This window comes from Metarhizium album (assembly GCF_000804445.1).
Source record: "Metarhizium album ARSEF 1941 chromosome Unknown scaffold_8, whole genome shotgun sequence".
NCBI classification, from domain to species: domain Eukaryota; kingdom Fungi; phylum Ascomycota; class Sordariomycetes; order Hypocreales; family Clavicipitaceae; genus Metarhizium; species Metarhizium album.
The window spans coordinates 441,090-461,065 of NW_024467582.1; the positions used below are offsets into that span (position 1 = coordinate 441,090).

At 53.5% G+C, this 19,976-nt stretch overlaps 8 protein-coding genes across 8 annotated transcripts; 5 read left to right on the forward strand and 3 right to left on the reverse strand.

Moving 5' to 3' along the window:
- Positions 1 to 630: 630 nt before the first annotated feature.
- Positions 631 to 5,601, reverse strand: MAM_03923 (Multi antimicrobial extrusion protein; the record flags this gene model as incomplete). The annotated part of the gene is made up of 9 exons (XM_040822722.1): positions 631 to 718; positions 778 to 826; positions 920 to 1,106; positions 1,187 to 1,971; positions 2,069 to 2,892; positions 3,869 to 3,896; positions 4,009 to 4,314; positions 4,387 to 5,155; positions 5,245 to 5,601. 9 exons carry the CDS (start codon positions 5,599 to 5,601, stop codon positions 631 to 633), a joined length of 3,393 nt encoding a protein of 1,130 aa, XP_040679228.1.
- A 722-nt stretch (positions 5,602 to 6,323) lies between these two features.
- MAM_03924 (Thioredoxin-like fold protein) lies at positions 6,324 to 8,591 on the forward strand (the record flags this gene model as incomplete). Its single annotated transcript, XM_040822723.1, has 3 exons — positions 6,324 to 6,529; positions 6,589 to 8,173; positions 8,241 to 8,591. The coding sequence occupies 3 exons, from the start codon at positions 6,324 to 6,326 to the stop codon at positions 8,589 to 8,591; spliced, it is 2,142 nt and encodes a 713-aa protein (XP_040679229.1).
- Positions 8,592 to 9,952: 1,361 nt separating this feature from the next.
- On the forward strand, positions 9,953 to 12,082 carry MAM_03925 (Acyl-CoA N-acyltransferase; the record flags this gene model as incomplete). The annotated part of the gene is made up of 4 exons (XM_040822724.1): positions 9,953 to 10,366; positions 10,471 to 10,585; positions 11,720 to 11,805; positions 11,885 to 12,082. The coding sequence occupies 4 exons, from the start codon at positions 9,953 to 9,955 to the stop codon at positions 12,080 to 12,082; spliced, it is 813 nt and encodes a 270-aa protein (XP_040679230.1).
- A 96-nt stretch (positions 12,083 to 12,178) lies between these two features.
- MAM_03926 (ribonuclease T2 precursor) lies at positions 12,179 to 12,779 on the forward strand (the record flags this gene model as incomplete). The annotated part of the gene is made up of 2 exons (XM_040822725.1): positions 12,179 to 12,283; positions 12,363 to 12,779. The coding sequence occupies 2 exons, from the start codon at positions 12,179 to 12,181 to the stop codon at positions 12,777 to 12,779; spliced, it is 522 nt and encodes a 173-aa protein (XP_040679231.1).
- A 309-nt stretch (positions 12,780 to 13,088) lies between these two features.
- Positions 13,089 to 14,394, reverse strand: MAM_03927 (protein translocation protein, Sec62 family protein; the record flags this gene model as incomplete). Its single annotated transcript, XM_040822726.1, has 3 exons — positions 13,089 to 13,301; positions 13,369 to 13,919; positions 13,986 to 14,394. 3 exons carry the CDS (start codon positions 14,392 to 14,394, stop codon positions 13,089 to 13,091), a joined length of 1,173 nt encoding a protein of 390 aa, XP_040679232.1.
- A 213-nt stretch (positions 14,395 to 14,607) lies between these two features.
- Positions 14,608 to 15,371, forward strand: MAM_03928 (Mediator complex, subunit Med21/Med9; the record flags this gene model as incomplete). Its single annotated transcript, XM_040822727.1, has 3 exons — positions 14,608 to 14,874; positions 14,936 to 15,050; positions 15,112 to 15,371. The coding sequence occupies 3 exons, from the start codon at positions 14,608 to 14,610 to the stop codon at positions 15,369 to 15,371; spliced, it is 642 nt and encodes a 213-aa protein (XP_040679233.1).
- Positions 15,372 to 15,610: 239 nt separating this feature from the next.
- On the reverse strand, positions 15,611 to 16,488 carry MAM_03929 (Pyrimidine 5-nucleotidase; the record flags this gene model as incomplete). The annotated part of the gene is made up of 4 exons (XM_040822728.1): positions 15,611 to 15,774; positions 15,827 to 16,288; positions 16,345 to 16,373; positions 16,442 to 16,488. 4 exons carry the CDS (start codon positions 16,486 to 16,488, stop codon positions 15,611 to 15,613), a joined length of 702 nt encoding a protein of 233 aa, XP_040679234.1.
- Positions 16,489 to 17,237: 749 nt separating this feature from the next.
- MAM_03930 (uncharacterized protein) lies at positions 17,238 to 19,727 on the forward strand (the record flags this gene model as incomplete). The annotated part of the gene is made up of 1 exon (XM_040822729.1): positions 17,238 to 19,727. The coding sequence occupies one exon, from the start codon at positions 17,238 to 17,240 to the stop codon at positions 19,725 to 19,727; it is 2,490 nt and encodes an 829-aa protein (XP_040679235.1).
- Between the last annotated feature and the right edge of the window lie 249 nt (positions 19,728 to 19,976).

Sequence of the window (19,976 nt, forward strand, 5' to 3'; positions counted from 1 at the left end):
TGGCCGGGACAGTGGAAGTCGGAGTTTGGACGGTGAATTTATTGTTTATTATTATTTTTTTGAACTCTACGCACCAGGAATGTCGACTTCATCTTTCTTTTTCTTCTTCTTTTTAGTCAATAGAAAAAAAAAGTGTCAGTGGGTTTGCTACAGCGGTTCAGCGGAGGTTGAGAAGAAGAGACGCTCGGCGGCGCGAGACCGCCTCCGTCATGTCTACGATCCATGTACCATACGCAGGTGGCACTGTTCATTCTTCAAAGACGGCATTTTGATCGTATTGTAGTGACTTGCGTGCGCAAGTGTCGCAACGCTATTGTGTAAGCAAAAGGCACCAGGGAAACAAAGCTTCGTGTAGGAGCGCAGAGAAGACACCCGGACCCGATTCTTTCCTCGCTATTGAAACAGCGTATTTTAACCCACAGCGGCAGTCTACCATTCAATGCATTATCCCCCAACAAGTATGCAGAATTATGCGAGATTCTTTTCAAAAAAACAATGTCCATATGCCACCATCATTTGTGTATGCGGATGATCCAACCACGATGGGAGGGTATACTGCAAAAAAAAAAAAAAAAAAAGGCAAAGGAAAATTTACAAGAGCTACAGGTACATGTTGATGATGTGGAAGCTTCAACCGGCGGCATTTCGCGCCTCTGCTTCAAGAGCGGCCTTGTGCCAGTCTGTTTTGAAGAGGTACGTGTATTCGATGACGGACACGCTGCAGATTGTTAGTTTTTTTTGCAGAATAGATTGCGAAAGGCAGCGAAGAGCACTTACAGTACCAAGCCAATAGTGACGCCGACCCACAGACCTTCGAGATTCCAGCCTAATCCGAACGCAAGGCCAAGCGAAATGGGGAGGGACACCGCATAGTAGGCGATGAGATTGGCTGGTCCACCGATGGATTAATTGCCGATACCGCGGAGGAGACCATGCGCGCCTGCGCTGAGACCATCGAAAAGTTGCATGACAGCCACGAGGGGGAGGACGCTGGCGACAATCTTGATGACTTCCGGGTCGTTGGTGAAGAGAACGGGGAGGTGGAAGCGGAGGGAGGAGAAGATGGTTACGTTGAGGGCGCCGAGGATGCTTGCTAGTACAACGGTCTATATGCCGTGTGTCAGTACAAGTCGGACAGGAGACTTTGCGAAGTTCAACCCGGAAAGCAGAGGGACATTTTACGTACCACTTTGGCGGCTATTTTGGCGGCATCAACAAGCCCCGCCCCCATGAGGTTTGCCACTCGTGTAGACGCGGCAATGGACATGGGAAACGGAATCTGGTAGGAGATACTGGACAGGGTAACTAGGACACTCTGCGCAGCGAGGAATTCGGTGCCAAACTGCCCAGCCAGGAGGGTCATGATCTCAAATGCGAGCCATTCTGCCTCGACCATGATCATACCAGGGAGGGCGAGCTTAATCATGATCCACCAGTTTGTAAAGATGCGCTTGCTGAAGCCGCCCCAGCACTGCTTGCCATCAACAAGGACAATGTACAAGACGAGAAGGATTGGCAACAAGCTCTCCGTGATGGCGACGGCAATGGGTGCGCCGACGAAACCTAGACCGAGTTTCCATACGAGAAGCCAGTTGATGAAGATGTTGATGGGTGCAGCAACCAGGAGCACGTAGGTGGTTGCCCGGAAGAGGCCCTGTGCCTGGGTGAAACGCTTGCCGACTTCGAAGAGGATGACGCCGGGGATGCTGGCGATCATGACCTTGAGATACAGGGCTGCCAGACGGGCGGTTTCTGCGTCCGGGACGACGTAGACGAGGATTCTGTCGGCGAATAACCAGAGTATGGCGACCGGGACCGACAAGAACATGAGAAAGCACGCCATTCGTTGGCATTGTAAGCCAACCAGGTGCTTGTGACCCGAGCCGTAGGCTTGGGCGCAGAGTGTGTCCAGACTCGTTGCTAAGCCTTGGAAGGGGGCGAGGCAACTAATTGCCTGTGACATATTGGCCACTATGACGTCAAAATTAATCACCTTGTTCTGCTTGCGTTCTTGCCCCTCTCTGCACGAAGACCTGGAGAGCGGGCTTCCCGTAGACGGAAGACTTACATGAAACAGCTCCGAGCTCAATCCTCCCAATCCTGCCCACGGCGAAAATACTCGTGACGTTAATGGAATATTGCAGGACGAATGTAATAATTAGTGGCCAGGAATAAGCCACAATCGTCTTTGTTTCTCTCTGCCACGTAGTTTGCAATCGGCCGGACGCAATGGCCTCTTCCCACTGTTGCTCCAGCACATCGTCTGCTGAGCCGGACCCGGCGTCGGAGCCTACACCCTCGCCATGTCCATTGAAGAGTGGCGAGGTTTCCGTAGGGGCGTATTCGGGCGGTTCCTCGTCGACGGTTCCCCGTGGCAGCTTTGTGCTAAAGAGTGTGCCGTATAGACGTCGGGCAAAGGACAGCTTCTGCTTCTGGGTTCTGTGCTTGGGGGGCAGCACATGGTTGTCTCGTAGGAGGCTTCTTTCGGCTTGGCGAGACTGTCTTCTCTCCATTGGCGTCAGGACGGGTTCGTCAATAGGCTGCGCATTAAAGACTGGTCTTGTTCCGCCATAGGCAACGCCGCTGGGGCGGCGATACATGAGGTGACTGGGTCGTTCAGCGTCGATATGGTCTTCCGCCACGGTGTCGTCATAGCCGTCATCAGAGCATGCGGCTATGTCTTCGGCGAGAAATCGCCCTGCTAATGGGGAGCTGGACAGGAATCTTTGTTGGGCGGAGCTTGACAAGACATCGCGGCGACTGGGCGAGTTTCCAATGCTTCTCCCATGCTCCATCGTGGTTGGCAGGGCGTCCGAGTCGGCGACGAGGCTAGTTTGTATCCGAAAGGCGAGAAAGGGAAGAGCTGCGAGAGGGGATGGTTGCTCGAACCAGCTGCTTCAATCAGCGCTGGTGCAAAGAGAAGACGCTGAGAATGGCAATAGCAATGCTATGCGATGACACAGTCTAATGCGCTGGGGACGTGGGACGTACAGACGGCTTAAGGAGCAACGAGCACATTCAGTTCCCTCGACTAGGCATATTCAAAAGAAGCAGTGCAAGGACAGGCGGATAACAGCAAAATAGAGAGAAATCTGGCTCGTGTCTGACAAGGAATACCAAAGAAGAGATGTAGCGATCCACGATAAGCTGCTGTGGTGCGATCACACAAGGGAGAAGAAGGGAGAAGAAAGGAGAAGACAAAATTAACATGGAAAAAAATTTCCACGATGGCCAGACTCGAGAAGGATAGAGGAGGAAGGAAGAATGGACCGAGTTAATCAAGATCATTAGTTATCCTTAGGCGGGTCTCAGACTAATGAATCATTTCTAATTCTGGACTGTCGAAAAGAAATAAACTGGGTCCGGTCGACGTTGGTGGCTTGGTACGCTTCAAATATCCAGAGAGAACCGAGTATCGACAACATCAGGTAACATTGGCATCAATCGGGCATTCCATCATGTACATCACTTCCGCAACGATGACAGGCCATCTCAATGCTCGTGTCAAATTTCTAATGTGGCAAGTCTAAAAACCTGGCCAGTCGCACAGTGATCGACGCCACCCGCATGAAAAAGATGACTGGTACCACCAAGTACTACTGCCAAGTAAGTTACACGTCGCTGCGTCTGTGTAAGATATCGATTGCCTCGTACAAAGAAAGTGCTGTCGCCAAAAAATCGGGAGGCAGGTTCCCTTGCAAGCCCAACAGTCTCCGCTGAAGCTCTACTCTCTGATGAGAGGTCATGTCGCGGAGGCGGAACATACCGCAGAGCGCATAACACGACTCGATTTGGTAGCCATACACGTCGACGTGCACCAGAATGACGAGGATGCAGTCAGCCGCATCCTACTCCGTACCCGACATACGTTGAGAAAACATCAGCCCGTCCATTGCCTGCCGAAACGATCAGGTTCGCTGTGCCTCATGGTCGCCACCCATGGCACCTCTCCCGCACCGTACCGTTGCAGTGGTAGGCTATAAGGTATCCGGACTCCAATCAACTCACTGCCGTCACCAGCCCTGGAACTGGCCTCTTCTTCCAGCTCGGTTGGTGCATCGGGTAGAAACGTCCCGACCATTGAGACATCTCGCACCACCAAGCCCGGCCATACCAGAACGCCAACTTCCCAAGATGCCACTCTCAGCTCGCCAGACGGCCCCGAGGCATCTCCCCATGCCTGTTTTGAAATATTGGCAGATGTAAGCATGGCCCAGTCGATCGAGCCCTCCTCGTTATAACGAACATAAGTTTTGACGTGTGGCGCTGCCCTGTCTCGTCCACCATTCCGCACCGTGATTTCAGGTGATAAGGCTGTCCCAAGTCAGACACGAAACAAAAAAGTCCACATATGATAATGGCGGACACCTGCACTAAGCAACTCACCAGTGCCGTTTGGACTGTCGTTGGCCCAGTGGTGCAGGATGGGTCGTAAGTAGCCCAGTTGCTGGGCCTGTTGAGACGACTGAACTTTTGTGTGAATCGAGGCCCCAGATGCATAGCCATCTAGGGACCTTCTTATTTCGTCTGCCGTCGGAAATACGATGCTAAACTTTGGTCTTTGTAAGGCCTTCGTCTTGCATGCCGCGAGAGAATCGAAAAGTGTTCGCTGGAGCCAAGTATCCTTGGCACCTAGGGTCGCAATAGAGGACACTTGGCAGACAACTTCTGAACTACCTTCTTTGCACGGAACTGAACTCAAGTACCGCTTTGCACCAGACCAGCCATACGCACTACCAGAAGGGTCATGTATGCTGTGTTTTCCGGGAACGCTGGCTATGAGTGCACCTTTGACGTTGGAGAAGTCGTACATACTAAGCCGTCCGACAAGCGGCCCACAGGTGAGCTTTCGACGGTCGTACGATGATAAGTAATTCAGAAGATCGGCTTTGAATCTCTCGCCGCTGCCGATTGGCAGGTCACAATACTCTCGCCGTTCCCTAAACCCTGCGGGAGACTTAGATAGCCGTGGAGTCCTCCAGACGGCATTCGTCATATTCGTCCAGTCCTTTGGTATCATGTTGGCTGTGTGAATAATAATTTCTGCTGTGTCGTCATGGCGGAAGAGCACCATCATTTTCGAGTGATGAGTGCCAAACATTTCCGGCATTGGAGCCACATGGAGTTTTACATTACTGAATTCAGACGATTTAATCTATGGTAGCACATTAGGACGACGCCCAGGACAACCATATACGTAGAATATTTTGAGGCATTGGCTGGGTCGTTGGATGCAATGCTTACTGTGAGCGCCAACCGATGCGGGTCATCTCTTTTCCAAAACCCATGAACAACATGGACGTTTACGAGGTGTCTTGTGTCCTGGTCAAAAGCGTTCATCAAGAAAGGAATGTCGTGCAGATAGTTGAACTCCCAGCAATCACTGATGAGTGGGTCACCGAGAATATCTTTCAGGGTGACGGCGTCGCAGTTGAGTTCCTCGGGAAGATCCCTTATCCAAGTGAATTGCCATGGAGAGGCCAGCCGCTCAGTCTCAAGACGTCGAATCTTCCGAGGGGGGCTTATAGGAGTCGACAGTGATCCAGGACGATCATTTCGCTGCAAATCATCGACTCGCTGCCGCTTTTGACGACTCTCCATCGCTGCCGTTGGATTACGGCCCGGGACGAGCTGAAGACGTCAAGCAAATCGAGTTATTCGACAGACGTGGACGATGTTAAAATGGTATCCTGGCGCATCATTGGCTGACTCGGAAAAAAAGAGGCTTTAGTGAGGCGCATCAGCCGCATCGGACGGAGGCGGTAGCAAGGGTTCTCTCCGGCCTCCGTCACCGTCTACGTCCTTTGGGCATGTAGTAGGAGATGAAGCAACCGACCAGCAGCCAAACAGGCGCAAACATACGGCAGACATGTGCCTGCGACCCGGTAATTTCTTGCGATGGTGGATGAAATGCAAGGGCAGAAGTCCTTTCCGCTTGGAGTTGAACCGTAGGGGTGCTTGATCTGTGGCCGTGCGCATCTGTGGCTGGAACCATCGTTTCGTTTACGTGTCTCGGACTTCGCCACCTCTCCCTGAGTTTCCGCATGAAGACGTCCCGCCTCGGTTGTCTTGGTTCATCCTTACGACCTATCCATGAATTCTCAATCCTTGCATCGCCATCGAACCACGCTGCTCTGTGCCGTGGAGCCAATCCACCAGACTCTTTATCGCCTCTACTATCCAGCCGACGGTGTTCGACGGCCGTATCTTCAACATTTCTCCCTGACATTCCGTCGCCAGTTCGCCCTGCCACAGATTGTCCGGATTGTCTCCTCTGCCTGAAATAGGATCTGCACTTGTCGAGGTACATCGCGTCGCCACACATGAGATCGAGCATCCTGTCGTTCCTGGCCGGTGCGCTGGCTCTGGTCACGGCGAACGCATCTGGAGACTCTGGTGAAGAAAAGGATACTGCTGCCAAAAGTACCACGTTCAATGGGCAAGACGTTCCGTCGTTGGAGGAGTTCACGGCAGCAAGCTGGCCCAACGAACTCACACAGAGCAAATGGCTTGTGGTCAAGTTCTTTAGGTATGACACGCCATTTCTTTGGACGTTTTGTTCATCACGATCTGACTAACCGTATATAGCCCTTGGTGCGGCCACTGCCAGGCGTTTGCCCCAACATACCAGACCGTCTATGAGTACTATTTCACATTGGAACCTCGAGACGGCTCAAACTTTTTAAAAAAAAACAACATGAGATTCGGCATGGTAGACTGCACAGTCTATGGAGATCTCTGCAGCGAGCTCAAAGTCAATTCATACCCTACAACAATACTGTTCAAAAACGGCGTAGAATTCGATCGGGTTAAGGGCGCAAAAGGTATAGATTTCGTCAGCAAATTGGTTGAAAAAGCCCTGGAAGAGGAACATCCTGGTTCCCGGCCTCAGGATGTGAAATTGCCGTCGCCGGGCGCCACAGAGTTCCCGACGCCAAGCGCAACCGCTACGAAGGATGATGCCAACAAGAACAAGGACGCCGAGAAAAACGAAGACTCCAGGGACGGAGGCTCCAAGAAAACTGAGGTCGACGACAAGAAGCCGTTTGGAAATGACTGGAGCGTCCCTACAGCTGGAGAATTAGAAAAGGCAAAAAAGCCTCCGAAACCGACTGTCACACCTAATCCTGAGGGTGTCTCAATCCCTTTGACAGCCGAAAGCTTCCAGAACTTGGTGACCCAGACCCAGGATGCTTGGTTCATCAAATTTTATGCCCCTTGGTGCTCTCATTGCAAGGCAATGGGTCCAACTTGGGAGCAAGTTGCCAAAACAATGCGAGGAACATTGAACATTGGTGAAGTCAACTGCGACAAGGAGTCTAGGCTCTGCAAGGATGTTCACGCCACTGCATACCCAACGATTATGTTCTTCAAAGGTGGTGAGAAAGCCGAGTACTCGGGGCTCCGTGGCCTTGGCGACTTCTTGCAATTTGCTGAGAAGGCAGTCGACCTCGCTAGTGGCATTCCCGATGTCAATGCGACGTCATTCAAGGCAATGGAGGAGACTGAAGACGTTATATTTGTGTACTTTTACGATCATGCTACAACGAGCGAAGATTTCAGAGCTTTGGAGCAGATCCCCCTGAGTCTCATTGGTCGCGCTAAACTTGTCAAGACCAATGATCCCGAAATGTATCAACGCTTCAAGATCACAACCTGGCCCAGGCTGATGGTTTCTCGCGAAGGCAGACCGTCGTACTATCCTCCAATTACACCCAATGAAATGCGAGATAAGAACGAAGTCTTGAACTGGATGAGGCATGTATGGCTTCCTCTGGTGCCGGAGTTGAATCCTTCCAATGCCCGTCAGATTTTGAATGGCAAAATTGTCGTCCTCGGCATCCTGAGCCATTCGGATAAGGAGTCGTTCTCTGTGTCCCTTCGCGAAATGAAGAGCGCGGCAAACGAATGGCTGGACAGACAGATACAGGAGTTCCAACTCGAACGTAAGAAGTTGCGGGACTCTAAACAGATGAGAATTGAGGAGGCAGAGGATCGCGGAGATCAGCGCGCTTTGCGAGCCGCCAAGGGGATTCGAGTTGATATGAATGACTCTGGTCGCAAGGAAGTGACTTTTGCTTGGGTCGATGGCGCGTACTGGCAGCGTTGGGTCCGACAAACGTACGGCATTGACGTCAAGGATGGCGAGAGGGTCATCATCAACGACGAAGACGTAAGTTGTCAATAGGTCAAATGCTGCCCCGCGGTAATGTTTTCAGAGCTAGCTAACACGCCTGCAGAACCGTCGATACTGGGATCAAACGGCGACCGGTAATTACATCATGGTTAGCCGTACCTCGATTATGGAGACACTGGACAAGATTGTGTATGGCCCGCACGTCATCAAACACAAGCTTACCGTGTCTACGATTGAGAAGATATTTTTTGACATTCAGATGGCCTTTGTGGAGCACCTATACCTGTCTATGGCCTGTGTTCTGGGCATCACATTTGGCACTCTGTCATGGTTACGTGGCCGTTCCCGTCGTGCTCGGGCTGGACACTTCCGACTGGACGATGCCATGGGTATCAATCAACTCAAGGAAGGTCTTCTAGGTATGAACGGCAACAGCAATCAAAAGACTGATTAGCCGCGAGAAAATATGGCTCTTGCATGGGGGCATATCGTCTTGGAAAGCAAAGCGGCTCGCAGCAATCTCGGCATGCACGGCGTTTTTATTATGGAAAGCCCAGGAACTCAAGAGGAGGATCGATCAAGGGCCCGTCGGCCAACATTGCCGACGGATCGCAACGTCGCTTTATAACAGCACAGTGGTTCTGGTGCGGGCATTTTTCGAGCATGGTGACGGAAAGGACACGTCTTCTTTCGTTGAAGTTTGCCTGCCGCTTTGGCCAAAGCTTGATTTGTTGGCTGTGTATTTAAATGGCAGCCATGTCTCCTTGCCGGAGTTCGCTGCTTGAGGAAGTGTGCTTGAGCGGATAAGGAAGCTATGGGTCTGTTCCTGGGCGGGCCGTTATGTTTATGCAGCATGAGTAGAATTGCAATTTGTTTCTGTTTTTGAATTGGAGATATTTACCGAGTTGGATTTTCGACTTGACGAACGCGTGGTTGCAAAAATGTCAAAGAAGGAATGCATAAAGGTCGGCTTGACTCCCCAGGTACCCAGGCACCTACTTGAGTACCTTGAAGTACTTGGGCAGGCTCCTACCTACCTACTTGTAAGTATCTAGGCAGGCACAACTTACAAAGGCACATGAGGAGTGTACAGATTGGCAACAAGCAGTCGATGAAGACGACTCGGCGACGCTCGTCCATTCTTGCCGTTGATGGTCAAGGACTCAAGGCCCAAGGGGCGCGAGGGTCTCTAGTGCGCCGGCTGGACACCCCACACTTGTCGCCGCGCAGCCAATCAGCGCCGGCCGCGCAACACCATGTGCGAGAGTCCAAACACCGCGCGCCTCATCGCCCTTTGATAATTCAACTTGCATTACGGAGTACTAGACTCTCTATCCGTACGTCATCTGAGTTAATAGCTTCAAAGACTTGAAGATAACCCGTCTGCTTTTTGTCGGCTCTGCCGAGAGCGCATTCCGTGGCTATGCGGAGGAATATCGGCTTGGTGAGTGGGCGGTCGCTTTTGCATCCATCACATGAGAGGGCATCGGGCCCTGCTCTGGAACTTGACGTTGATCTATATATTTTTGGAGCAGATTCAAGGGGTGCTTTTTTTTTTATAAAAAAAACTCCATCTTCCGTGGTCGCACTACTATCCAGTGATATTGCCTAGGCCGGCAGAAGAAAACCACTTTGCTTGCCAGCAATCATTTGTCGGGCTGGTTCATGCAAGAAAAAAAAAATCCCAAACTTGCACAGGGACAAATCTTCCACATCTAGGATTTCGTAAGCGCACCGTCATTCATTCAGCAGCGCCGCCCAAGAGGCAAACTTGAACGGATCAGCGGGATTCACAGCATTTGGGGATTGGCAGCCATGTCCCAAGCCGGGATCGTCCTCGCGTTCAACCCAAAGCAACACTCGTACCTGACGCTGTACCTGGCCGCCATCCACGCCTCGTGCATCACGCAAGACCAGGCCATCGCCACTTTCCTGCCGCCGCTGTCACACGAGAAGCTGCTGAAGTGGTGGAAGGAGCGCATCGCAGAAGTCAACGATGGCAAGAGGCTGATCTGGATTCTTGTCACCGAGGTGGATGCCAGCGGGAAACCTAGGGGCAGCGAAGTCATGGGCGTGGTCATGCTGTCTACGCCGTTCTCAGAGACGGGCGCGTTCAGGGGGTACGTGGAAAAGCTGCTGGTTCACAGGAACTTCAGGGGCAGAGGAGGCGCGAAGGCCTTGATGGAGGCCCTGGAGAACGAGGCGGCGAATATGGGGAGAAGCGTATTGGTGAGTTTTTTTTTTAGTTTTTTTTGGGGGGGTTCGAGCTGCAAAGCCGGCAACTACTGTGTGTGTCATCGTGGCTGACTTTGGGGGATCCTGGAGGAGTATAGTTGCTCGACACCGAGGCGGACAGTGTCGCCGAGGCGGTTTTCAGGAAGCTGGGCTACGTCGAGACGGGGAGGGTGCCTAGGTATGGCATGAGTCCGACGGGGGAGCTGAAGGACGGTACGTTTCTCTATAAGCAGCTCCAGTGAATGGGGTGGCTGGTATTGAAGAAGCAACATGTCGTTGCTTCTTCTTGGTCTGTTTAACTGGGACACTTTGGGGGGGCTCGGTGACCATGGGCTCGGCACTGACCGACTACCTACGTATTGTCCTATTTCTGCTTTGGTTGGGCCACATCAGACAAGCGAATACATATGAATGACGCTTGAGCTTTTGTAATCCTGTCCAGTGTGCCGAGTGCGTTGAGCCGAGCCCAGGGTCAAATTTGGCGAGGAGTCGGTGGCTGCTGCCTTGGTCCCGGGCGCCTTTCCGAGCGCATTGAGTGAATAATCAAATAATCAAGACGTATGTTGTCGAGTTGACAAGAACATGGTAAAACCGAGCCGAACAAGATGAATCCATTGACCGTTCATGGCTCTCCGTCGTGTTATTCCATTGTGGAGTGGAGAGTTGGGCTTCCCCTCACCGTCACCGAGATGCGCTTGGTGCACAGTGCACTCGTTCACAAGGACAGCTGACCTTGGTCTCGAGTTCATTTCATCATCTTGGAAGACGCCGGCAACCAGCTCACTATTTACCGAATCATCTCCAACACTCGATGACAGCCACACGGCAACGCCAAGTCGAGAACCGAAGCCCAGGGCTCCTTTGGACATTTTCAACGTCGACCGAAGCACAAGTGAGCACCAAAACTCTGGATGCGAGTCCACGGGTTAGCAAACGGGCTCTGGAGTCTCGAGTCTCGAGTCTGGCGTCTCGGGCCGGCGTCCAGAGCTGGACTCTTGCCGTTGCACGTGGGAGCTACCAGTCTTGATTCTTGAGCCCTGGCCGCCCGCAACCTGCCTGATCAGGATGCTCGTCGTCGTCGTCTTCGTCTCTTCCGTCTCTCCTCCCAAGGCAGCCCCATTGAGGCCGAGCACGGCATCCCCAGGTCCGTTGTCGAGATTCAACTCCAATCACCCACAGCAATGCGTCGTGCTGGCCTCGCTCTCCTGGGGCTCTCGGGCTTGGCTGAAGTGGCGGTTGCGGGATTGTATCCGGGAATCACGCCGGACAACCACACCTGCGCTCTTGGCACGCCACGTGTGATCGTGTCGATATTTGCTGCGTCATTGACAGGTGCGCTGTGAGCAGTCGAGCCTGTGCTTTCACGCTTGTGCGAGGCGAAGCTCGACCGGGCCAAGGACTCGTGCTGCGTCGAGACGTACGGCGGCTTGCCGGTGAGCCTTGCGCACCACCAGACCTCCAACGCGGCGCTGTCGTCTCGTCCATCCAACACAACTGCTCCATGGATCACAGGTGGCTACTCAGCCACGGAGCACCCTCACCGGGCTCGAGGACAGAGGCCAGATCTATCCCAGGGACGAGTGGTCCATCCACGGCCTGTGGCCTGGTGAGCAGCAAGAACACACCTCCTCCAGCGCGCGCAAATACTGGCAAGGCCCATTGCTAGCAATCTGCCCAGATTTCTGCAACGGTACCGCCCTTTCCGGCTGAAGGCACCCCCGTCCCGGCGTACAAGGGCGAGTCCATTGAGAAGTGGTTCGCGCCCTACTCCGTACTCCGTTCGGAAAGCTCGACCTACTCGCCTACATGGAGAAGCACTGGGTCAGCCAGTCCGAACCCAGCTGGGTCTTCTGGGCGCACGAGTTCTCCAAGCGCGCCACTTGCTACTCTACCTTTCGGAGAGAATGCTACGTAGGCTACCACACGAGCCGCCCGCCTTGCACCAGGGACCTGTCTGTCTGTATTAACTCACCTGTGGCACGGCCCCAAGGCCGCGGAGCACGACGACCTGTTCGACTTCTTCGAGACGGTCGTCTCCTGGCAGCGCCGCCTCCCCTCGTTCCGCTGGCTCAGCGACGCGGGCATCCGCCCTTCCAACAAGACTGGTTACAGCCTCTCTGACATGCAGTATGCTCTGACCAAGGAGTCCGGCCAGCTGCCGTTTATTGGCTGCGATGGCCCCAGGTACAATGAGACCAAGGCTGGCAAGGGATCAAAGGATCATGGGCGCACCGAAGTCAACGAGCTCTGGTATTACTACCACGTCAGTGGAACGCCTCAGCCTGGCGACGCGAGGAAACTGGATGCTGGCAAGGCGGGCGGCCGGTTGACAGCTTGCGCACAAGCCAGCGGTGCTATCAAGTATTACGAGCGTACCAAGGGCGGCGAGGACCGAGGTTTCTTGTGATGAGCTGTTGAGATGTAAAATGAAGGAAATATATGGTGTCGTGTTGAGGGGAGCCACGAATACATAGATATATATGCGCTGTTCTCTTACAGGTACTCGTCACATCGCCATTTCATTTTCTTCTCCATTTTCTTTTGCAAACATGGCCCTTTTGTCCAAGATTGAATTCCTACTCTCTCAATCTGGAGGGACAGGCCCTGCTCCCGCAATCCAGCCAAGGCTTCCCCTTCGTGTCTTTATCGCAACTTGATGCCATCTGGTCTTTGGAGGACTTTAATCCCCCCACCAATCCCCGGGCCCTCGTCCTACTTAATCGTCGTCAGCAAGCTCCTCGACCCGGGGAGCTTCATACTGTCGCTGCTGGGCGTTGCCAACATTGATCTGGGTATCAGTGCCTGTGGTGGTCGCGGTGGTTGGTGCTACCTGGCCGGTCGAGGCGGCAAAGGCATTGTTAGGAACGGTGGTTGAAGCACGGGCTGCGGATCTGGCCTTCTTCTTCTTCTTCTTCTTGTCGGCGGCGGACTGGGTGGGTAGCATGTTAGCATGTTTGGCGTTCAAGTCGCTTGACACAGACAACGGCGGGACTTACTTCATGCCAGGCCCAAACAGGTCGGAAACTATCCATGAAAGACACATCTTCCCACAGATTGGGATAGAGCCAGAGACCGGGAGGCACGGCAAAATACGTGACGCAGAAAAGGATAACCCGGAAGATGGCCATGAGGAAGAACAGACCCAGGAGACCGAGCAGGCCCCAACTGAGGTAGTAGACACCCAGTCGCAGCTTCAGTGGCCACAGGGGATAGAGAACTATGATGAAGATCAAAACCAGGGCCAGAGCGGCATACAGTTGGCGCTTCACTTGGCTGCCTTCCCACAGCCACACGTAGTACATGTCGTCACCGGCATCCTGCTGTTGCTCAATGCGGACGTTCCACTGACCCTTTGTCCGCTTGGGCTTCTTGCCGTTGGGCCCTTCTTCAGGTTCAATTTTGCTGACCCTGAGGGCCAGCATGCTCAGTGGGAGGAGTTTGAAGGCATTCTCGAGCGACGCGCGGTCCGTGATTTCGGGTAGGAGGGGGTTCTTCTTTCGAGCTTTCTCGTACGCTGGCGTTTGCAGTGCTCGAAGCGCACGCTTGACTGCAGCAGATCAGGTCAGCTTGACATGGAAGCGACACGGCTCGTGCGACTCAATGGGCCGCGTACCTCTGAACATGTCCTTTCGCTCTCCGTTCAGAATACTCGTTCGATGCTTGAGGTCCTGGCCTTTCAGGAAATGCGCCAGAGCGAGGGCCTTGGGGTTTGGAGGGCCAGGAACAATTGGCTGATGCTGCCCGTGGGAATGGTTGTGGCCGCCGCCGTGGTCGTGATTGCAGTGTTCTCCATGGACGTGCTCGCCAGCCTCGGACTGTTGCATGGCGCGCATTCGTTGCTGCTCCGCCGCCTGTTTTTTGATGTGCTCAATGAACTCGGGTACAGTCATTCCGGCCTTCTCAGCATCCTCGGCAACCCGTCGCTGAATCTCGGCAATCTGCTCAGGCGTGGGACGCTGCCCAGGCATCGGCATGGGAGTGCTGCCCTGAGGAGGACCGTTGGGCGGCGGCGGAGCTGACATTGCGAATCAGAGCCCGAGCCGCGATCGTGTACAGAAACCGAATGTCTCGGTATGTCAATGAAGGAGCTGATGAGAGAGGCACGTTGGACGCCGCGGCAAAAGTCGAAGTGGGTGGTGGTGGAATCTCGCAGGGGAAGGGTTGGGATCCAGGTGAGATGTGAAATGTGGCCCTCTGGCATCATGAATGGGGTACGTAACTACAATATTTTTGTCATGCTCAATAACAAGGTGTCAAGTTCTCCCGCCCCGCCCGAAGGCCACAAAGGTGCCGGTGCCGTGGGTCGGATCGTCTCACCAAGCGGCCGGGCTGACAGTGCGCCATTACAGTGCATCTGGCCAACTTGCACCTCCAGGCTTGAGAATCGCCTCCAGGTGCTTGCTTCCCGGCAGGGCTTCGTCGTGCCCTTCGCAATTGATCGCAACCCCTCCGGCGCTACCATGGGCGATCGCTTGACGCAGCTGCAAGACGCAGTTGACCAGGTACTGCAACAAAAGCCCCCCGCTGCGTCACTTGCAGACGTGAACTAAGCCTCTTGTTCAGTTTGCGCAGCAGTTCGTCGCCTGTTTGCACTTTGTCCAGAGACGGCACGACCTGGAGACACTCGGTCCAAACGACAAGGTTCGAGACATCAAACAGGAGCCCCATCAGAGAGAAGGTGAGCACATGAAGCACCGCCGGTACCCAACAGTTGCGTAGGTCACTGACAATCTGCGCAGTCGACCCATTGCCTGCCGACGAACTCGCTGCCGGCCTGAAAGAGTTATCGCGGGACCTCATCATCAAGGAACAGCAAATAGAGGTCCTGATATCCAACCTCCCTGGGCTAGACAACAGCGAAAGAGACCAAGAACGGAATATTAAGGACCTGGAAGAGAAACTGAAGGCTGCAGAGGCGCAACGGCAGGAAGCTCTGAAGGAGAGGGATCAAATCCTAGCAGAGTTGGACTCTGTCATTCGAAGCATACGACGGCCGTGAAGACCACGTCTCGAACTTATTGGACCCCCTGTGATATTACTTGCATAGCGTGGCGTAACGTCATGTCTGGGGAGATTTTTCAAAGATCAATTATGATTTTCAAGGCATCCATCGTTACGTTCTCTACGTGAAATCCATAGTTTTGCAAGGAACAGTTCAAAGTGTTCAGTACGCCCTCGCTGGACGCTTGACTTCGCTGCTTCTCTTTGTACACCTGACAACAACCAGACTTTGTGCGTTCAAGACGGCTTGAAGAACTGCGGGTAGATGGTTCGCAGTTCACCCAGGTGACGAATCTGGTCCTGGGAGGCTCTAGTCCCGGGTACTGGGAGACCCTCCTCCACTAGATGGGCTGCCGTCCAACCAAAGTCCCTGGCTTTTGTGCAGTTCAAGAAAGAATCATCTGCAGGTTCTTAGCAGGGGCTAGCCTCTTGATACAGGAGGCGTGCACTTACCAACAAAGTAACAGTCTTTGACATCACTGACCCCGGCTTCTCGCATGGCTTTTTCGTACATATCTGGGTGCGGCTTGCAGATCAAAGGCTGTTGTGAGTAATCACAGTAGGTAAGGCCGTCGAAGAGATCCTCAACGCCAAGAAGGCGGAGGACCCTGTTGGCATGGGTGACGTAAGCATTGGTAAAGGCCCAAATCTTGACCTTGGATCGGTCAATACTTTCCAACAGTCTTCGCAACGCCGGGTCAGGTTTGATAATGTCCTCGAGCGGCAAGGCATCGTCGACCTCGGCGTTATATTCCAAGGGGTTGATCTGGTGGTGGCGGACAAGGCCCTCGATGGCCAACCCATAGCTTGTGTAGTACTCCTTGTGAAGCCTGACGGCTTCCTCCCAGGGAAGATCCAGGTGTTTAGCAAAGTAGCTATCGATTAGTTCTGCCATCAGGTCCTGGACTTTGGTGCCTTTGGGAAATTTAGCATCTCTGCCGACGCATTGACTGCCAAGTTCAAAGACTCACTTCGGGAGTAGAGACAATTGTCAATATCGCTTTCAAAGTTAAAATCACATCAGCCTCTCGCAATTCGGTGCATCAGTTTCTGTATAACCGCACGCACAAGAAAAGCACCGGCTTGCCGGACCCTGTTCCCTTGACAACAGCCATGGTGTGAATAGATTCAAGGCAGCAGAAACCGGCGAACGGTCGTGTATGTTTGTGAGGGATCGCAATTGATGACCGGGCTAGATGCCCGAAGAGCGAGAGAGGCGACCAAAAGACGAGAGAACATGCACGACTCATGTGTCAATGGTCGCAGATCTGACTGCTACTCCCTCCCGAGTACCAAGTTCAGAGTCCCCTGATGATCAAGTCGGGAAAACGAAATGGACAGGTGCTCGTCGCAATGCAGGAATCCCGCCAATCGATCGACTACGCAAGTATGTTCTTTACGACTTTTAGATTCGCGAGGTACGTCTTTGAGCCGAATCGATGTGGCGTGTACCGAGTACTCTTTTGGTGTGGTTTTTGTTTGTCCAGACTCCGGTGACTCAGCAGCAGCACGAATTTTGCCGCACCTACTCCGGAGTCCGTACACGTGCACACCGCCTAATTCTTCGGGTACTAGGACGTAGTACTAAACTGCCTTCCTGACATTTCGAGACATCGTGCGTCTAATACTTCTCCTCGTTTCATTCCGCTCGCCCAACTTGTTGATCAGCTATTGACTGCACCACTGCGTCGCGCATCACCGGAAAGTGCAACTATGTCATGGCCAGCACCTGAAAAGCGCTACCGAGATTGTCATATGCGCTTGCAAACTCGCTCTTATACGTCTTTCTTCTTCCCAGGGGTCAAACTAGACTGCGTGGATTGCCTAGACGGAATCGCGAGTTTGACGCAGGGTGCTCCGTGCAATGCCTCAGGCAGAGTCGACGGCCTATGCGCCTGAAGGCGCTGGGCTTTCGTCGGAAAATTTGTCTGATGGAGAAATTTTCGAGATTCAGGAGTACAAGAAGATTGTACATTTTCGCGACAATATTTTGTCTGGCAAACATCCAACGCTGAAAGTGCCGCCTGGGTCGAACCCATCATTGGAACCGTTGTCGCTTCAAACCTTCCTGCGAGAACCGAGAACAGAAACAGAAGTAAAGCAGACTGACGGTGGCGATGCCAACGGCACCGGCACTGGCAACAGCAACGGACATGTCGTCTCCACTGCCCTGACCCGGCCTAACTCTGGCCCTCCCGAGCTGAACCCCATCTTCCTGGAAAAATCCGAACCTCTCGTCATAGCCGAGCTGCAGATTCAGCGCCAGCGCCTAGAACGTGCCATCAAGGAAGAGGTTGAACAACGTCGGACTGCAAGGAGCAGTCAAGCAGAGCCCACCTCTTGCCTCGATCTATCTGATGTGCTCGCCAAAGGCCTTGCTATGGCTCAATCTATACATGCGCCAACCAACCACGGTGAGAATTTGACTGCTAACGTCGAAACCGCCAGTGATTCCTTGGACGACAGCACTTTTTATTCCTCCCGTCATGAAACTCCCGAGTCTCATCTAACCTCACGTATCCGTAATCAATCTGAAGGAATTCAACCTACTAACCCTCAAACACAACCCGGGAAAGGTCCTACCCGGGCCACAAAACCGTCACCAAAGCCTCACGATGACAGTGGCGGCACGACGACTGGAATACGCTCACAGCCACTGAACGGGATCGACAACCCCTCAACGGCGAGCAATTCTAGACCTCCATTCGTGAGCGCTGTTCCTGGGCTGAATAATTACGTCCAAGCGCTCAACCAGAGCAACGGCAATGTTGCCGGCCAGTCTGGAGATAAAGGTTACTCGGACACGGCTGCAGCTCAGACTCACAAGCCATCGAGTGTCCCCCACCATCGTAACGATGTGTATCTTGACAGCCGCCCACCGTCGCCTCTCGTTCGGAACCATACTCTGCAACCTGTTGCGCCACAGCCCACTCATCCCTCTGCCATAAGAGCCCTGGCGGCTGCATCGTCGACATCTCACGATGCCCCCATAGGTGGTGGCCGCAGCGCTTTGGGCACTCCCGCACAAGTTGCCGCGCTTAGAACGGTATCGAATATCGTAACTAGCCCCGATAGCTCATCACAAGGCGGAAAGAGAAAGGGGAAGAAGAAAAAAAGGAGGACAGACAGGCAAGCCCCAGAACCTGAGGCAGCTCCATACATCAAACCTGAGCCTAGATCACCTTCACCGTTGACAGGCCCGTCCTATCTCCGCCCAAACAAGCGTCCTAGGCATGACCAAGGGCCGTCTGCCACAGCCCGTCACGAACCGCGGTATGTTCAGGATGATGGTGTTCAGTACATAACAAGACAGCAGAGAGAGGAGCCCATACCGGTAGGATATGCCAGGCCGGCTGCTCACTACCAGACGCTGCCTGGCGATGTACGGTATCATAGTGGAGAGTATTACGATGTGCGCCAGGTACGCGGTGAAGATTTTGGACCTCGTCCGGCCCAGGTTGAGCATTCAACGATGTCGTACCCGACTCGAGCTACTCCTGGTTCAAGATCAATCTCGCGGGTAATGGTGACTGATCCATATCCTGCCCCTTCACGCCAATACCGCGAATATCGCGATGGGCCTCGAATGACGGGCCATGCGGAAGGGGACACGTTCTTTGCGCCCCCGAGGTTAGCCCATACAAGGATATTGGTTGATGCCCATGGTCGTGAGTACATCGAGCCATTCCATAATTCGCCGTCCCACATCTCTGCTACTTCTCCTTCCAGGCATGGTGAACATGAGGTACTGTACGAACGTCTACCGGCCCGTGCTGTGTCTCGCCATCCTGCCCCGGGGCCGTATGAAGATGACGGCGTCATTTACGCACCGCCTAACCAAGCCTACGTCATGCCGCGCCGGGTCGCAACGCAGCCAGAGTATGCCAGCCATGATTATCGAGATGTATGGCAAAGGGAAATTTCAACCAGACCGCCACAGCCCCATGGGGGATTTGTACAAGTATTAGCTCCGTCGGAGAGGAGATACATTGAAGAAGCTTATGGAGGTGGTCAGTCCGGTGCGCGTCCGGTGGAGACAGTCCGGTACCAGCTGCCCGCTGAGTATGGACGTGTTACTAGTGTCCGGCCGGAGGCGCAAGGGGCAACAGATTTCAGAGCCAGTGCCCTTCCAGCAGACGGTCACCACGAGGTGCTCCAGCCCTACATGAGAGACTACAGGCCCGGTCATGCTCAGGAGCCTGTTGCGCAGCGAGGTTTAAGCGTCCGCCCAGGGGATCGTCCTTTGAATGGAGGAACCCAGGCCGGGGAAGAAATCGCATTCATTGAGCGGCCTCATGGGGCCACTCAGGAAATAGTATATGCGGACGATGTGAGGCGAGAAGTGTATAGATGATCGTAAAGCGCTGAGGCCGACGATATGGGCCCCAATGACTCTGGGGAGGCGGGAGTATTAGCACGGCTTGAACGAGCTTGTTGTTGAGTGGATGCCCTTGACGACAAATCTCTGCGAACTACGCAACCAACATCCAAATCAATCACATCAGAGTATTGTCAAGGAGAGCCAAGGGGCTATAATATGTTTCAGCACCACAATTGAGTGCTGGACCGCCGGCATTGACCACCAAACAGCATTGTCTGATAG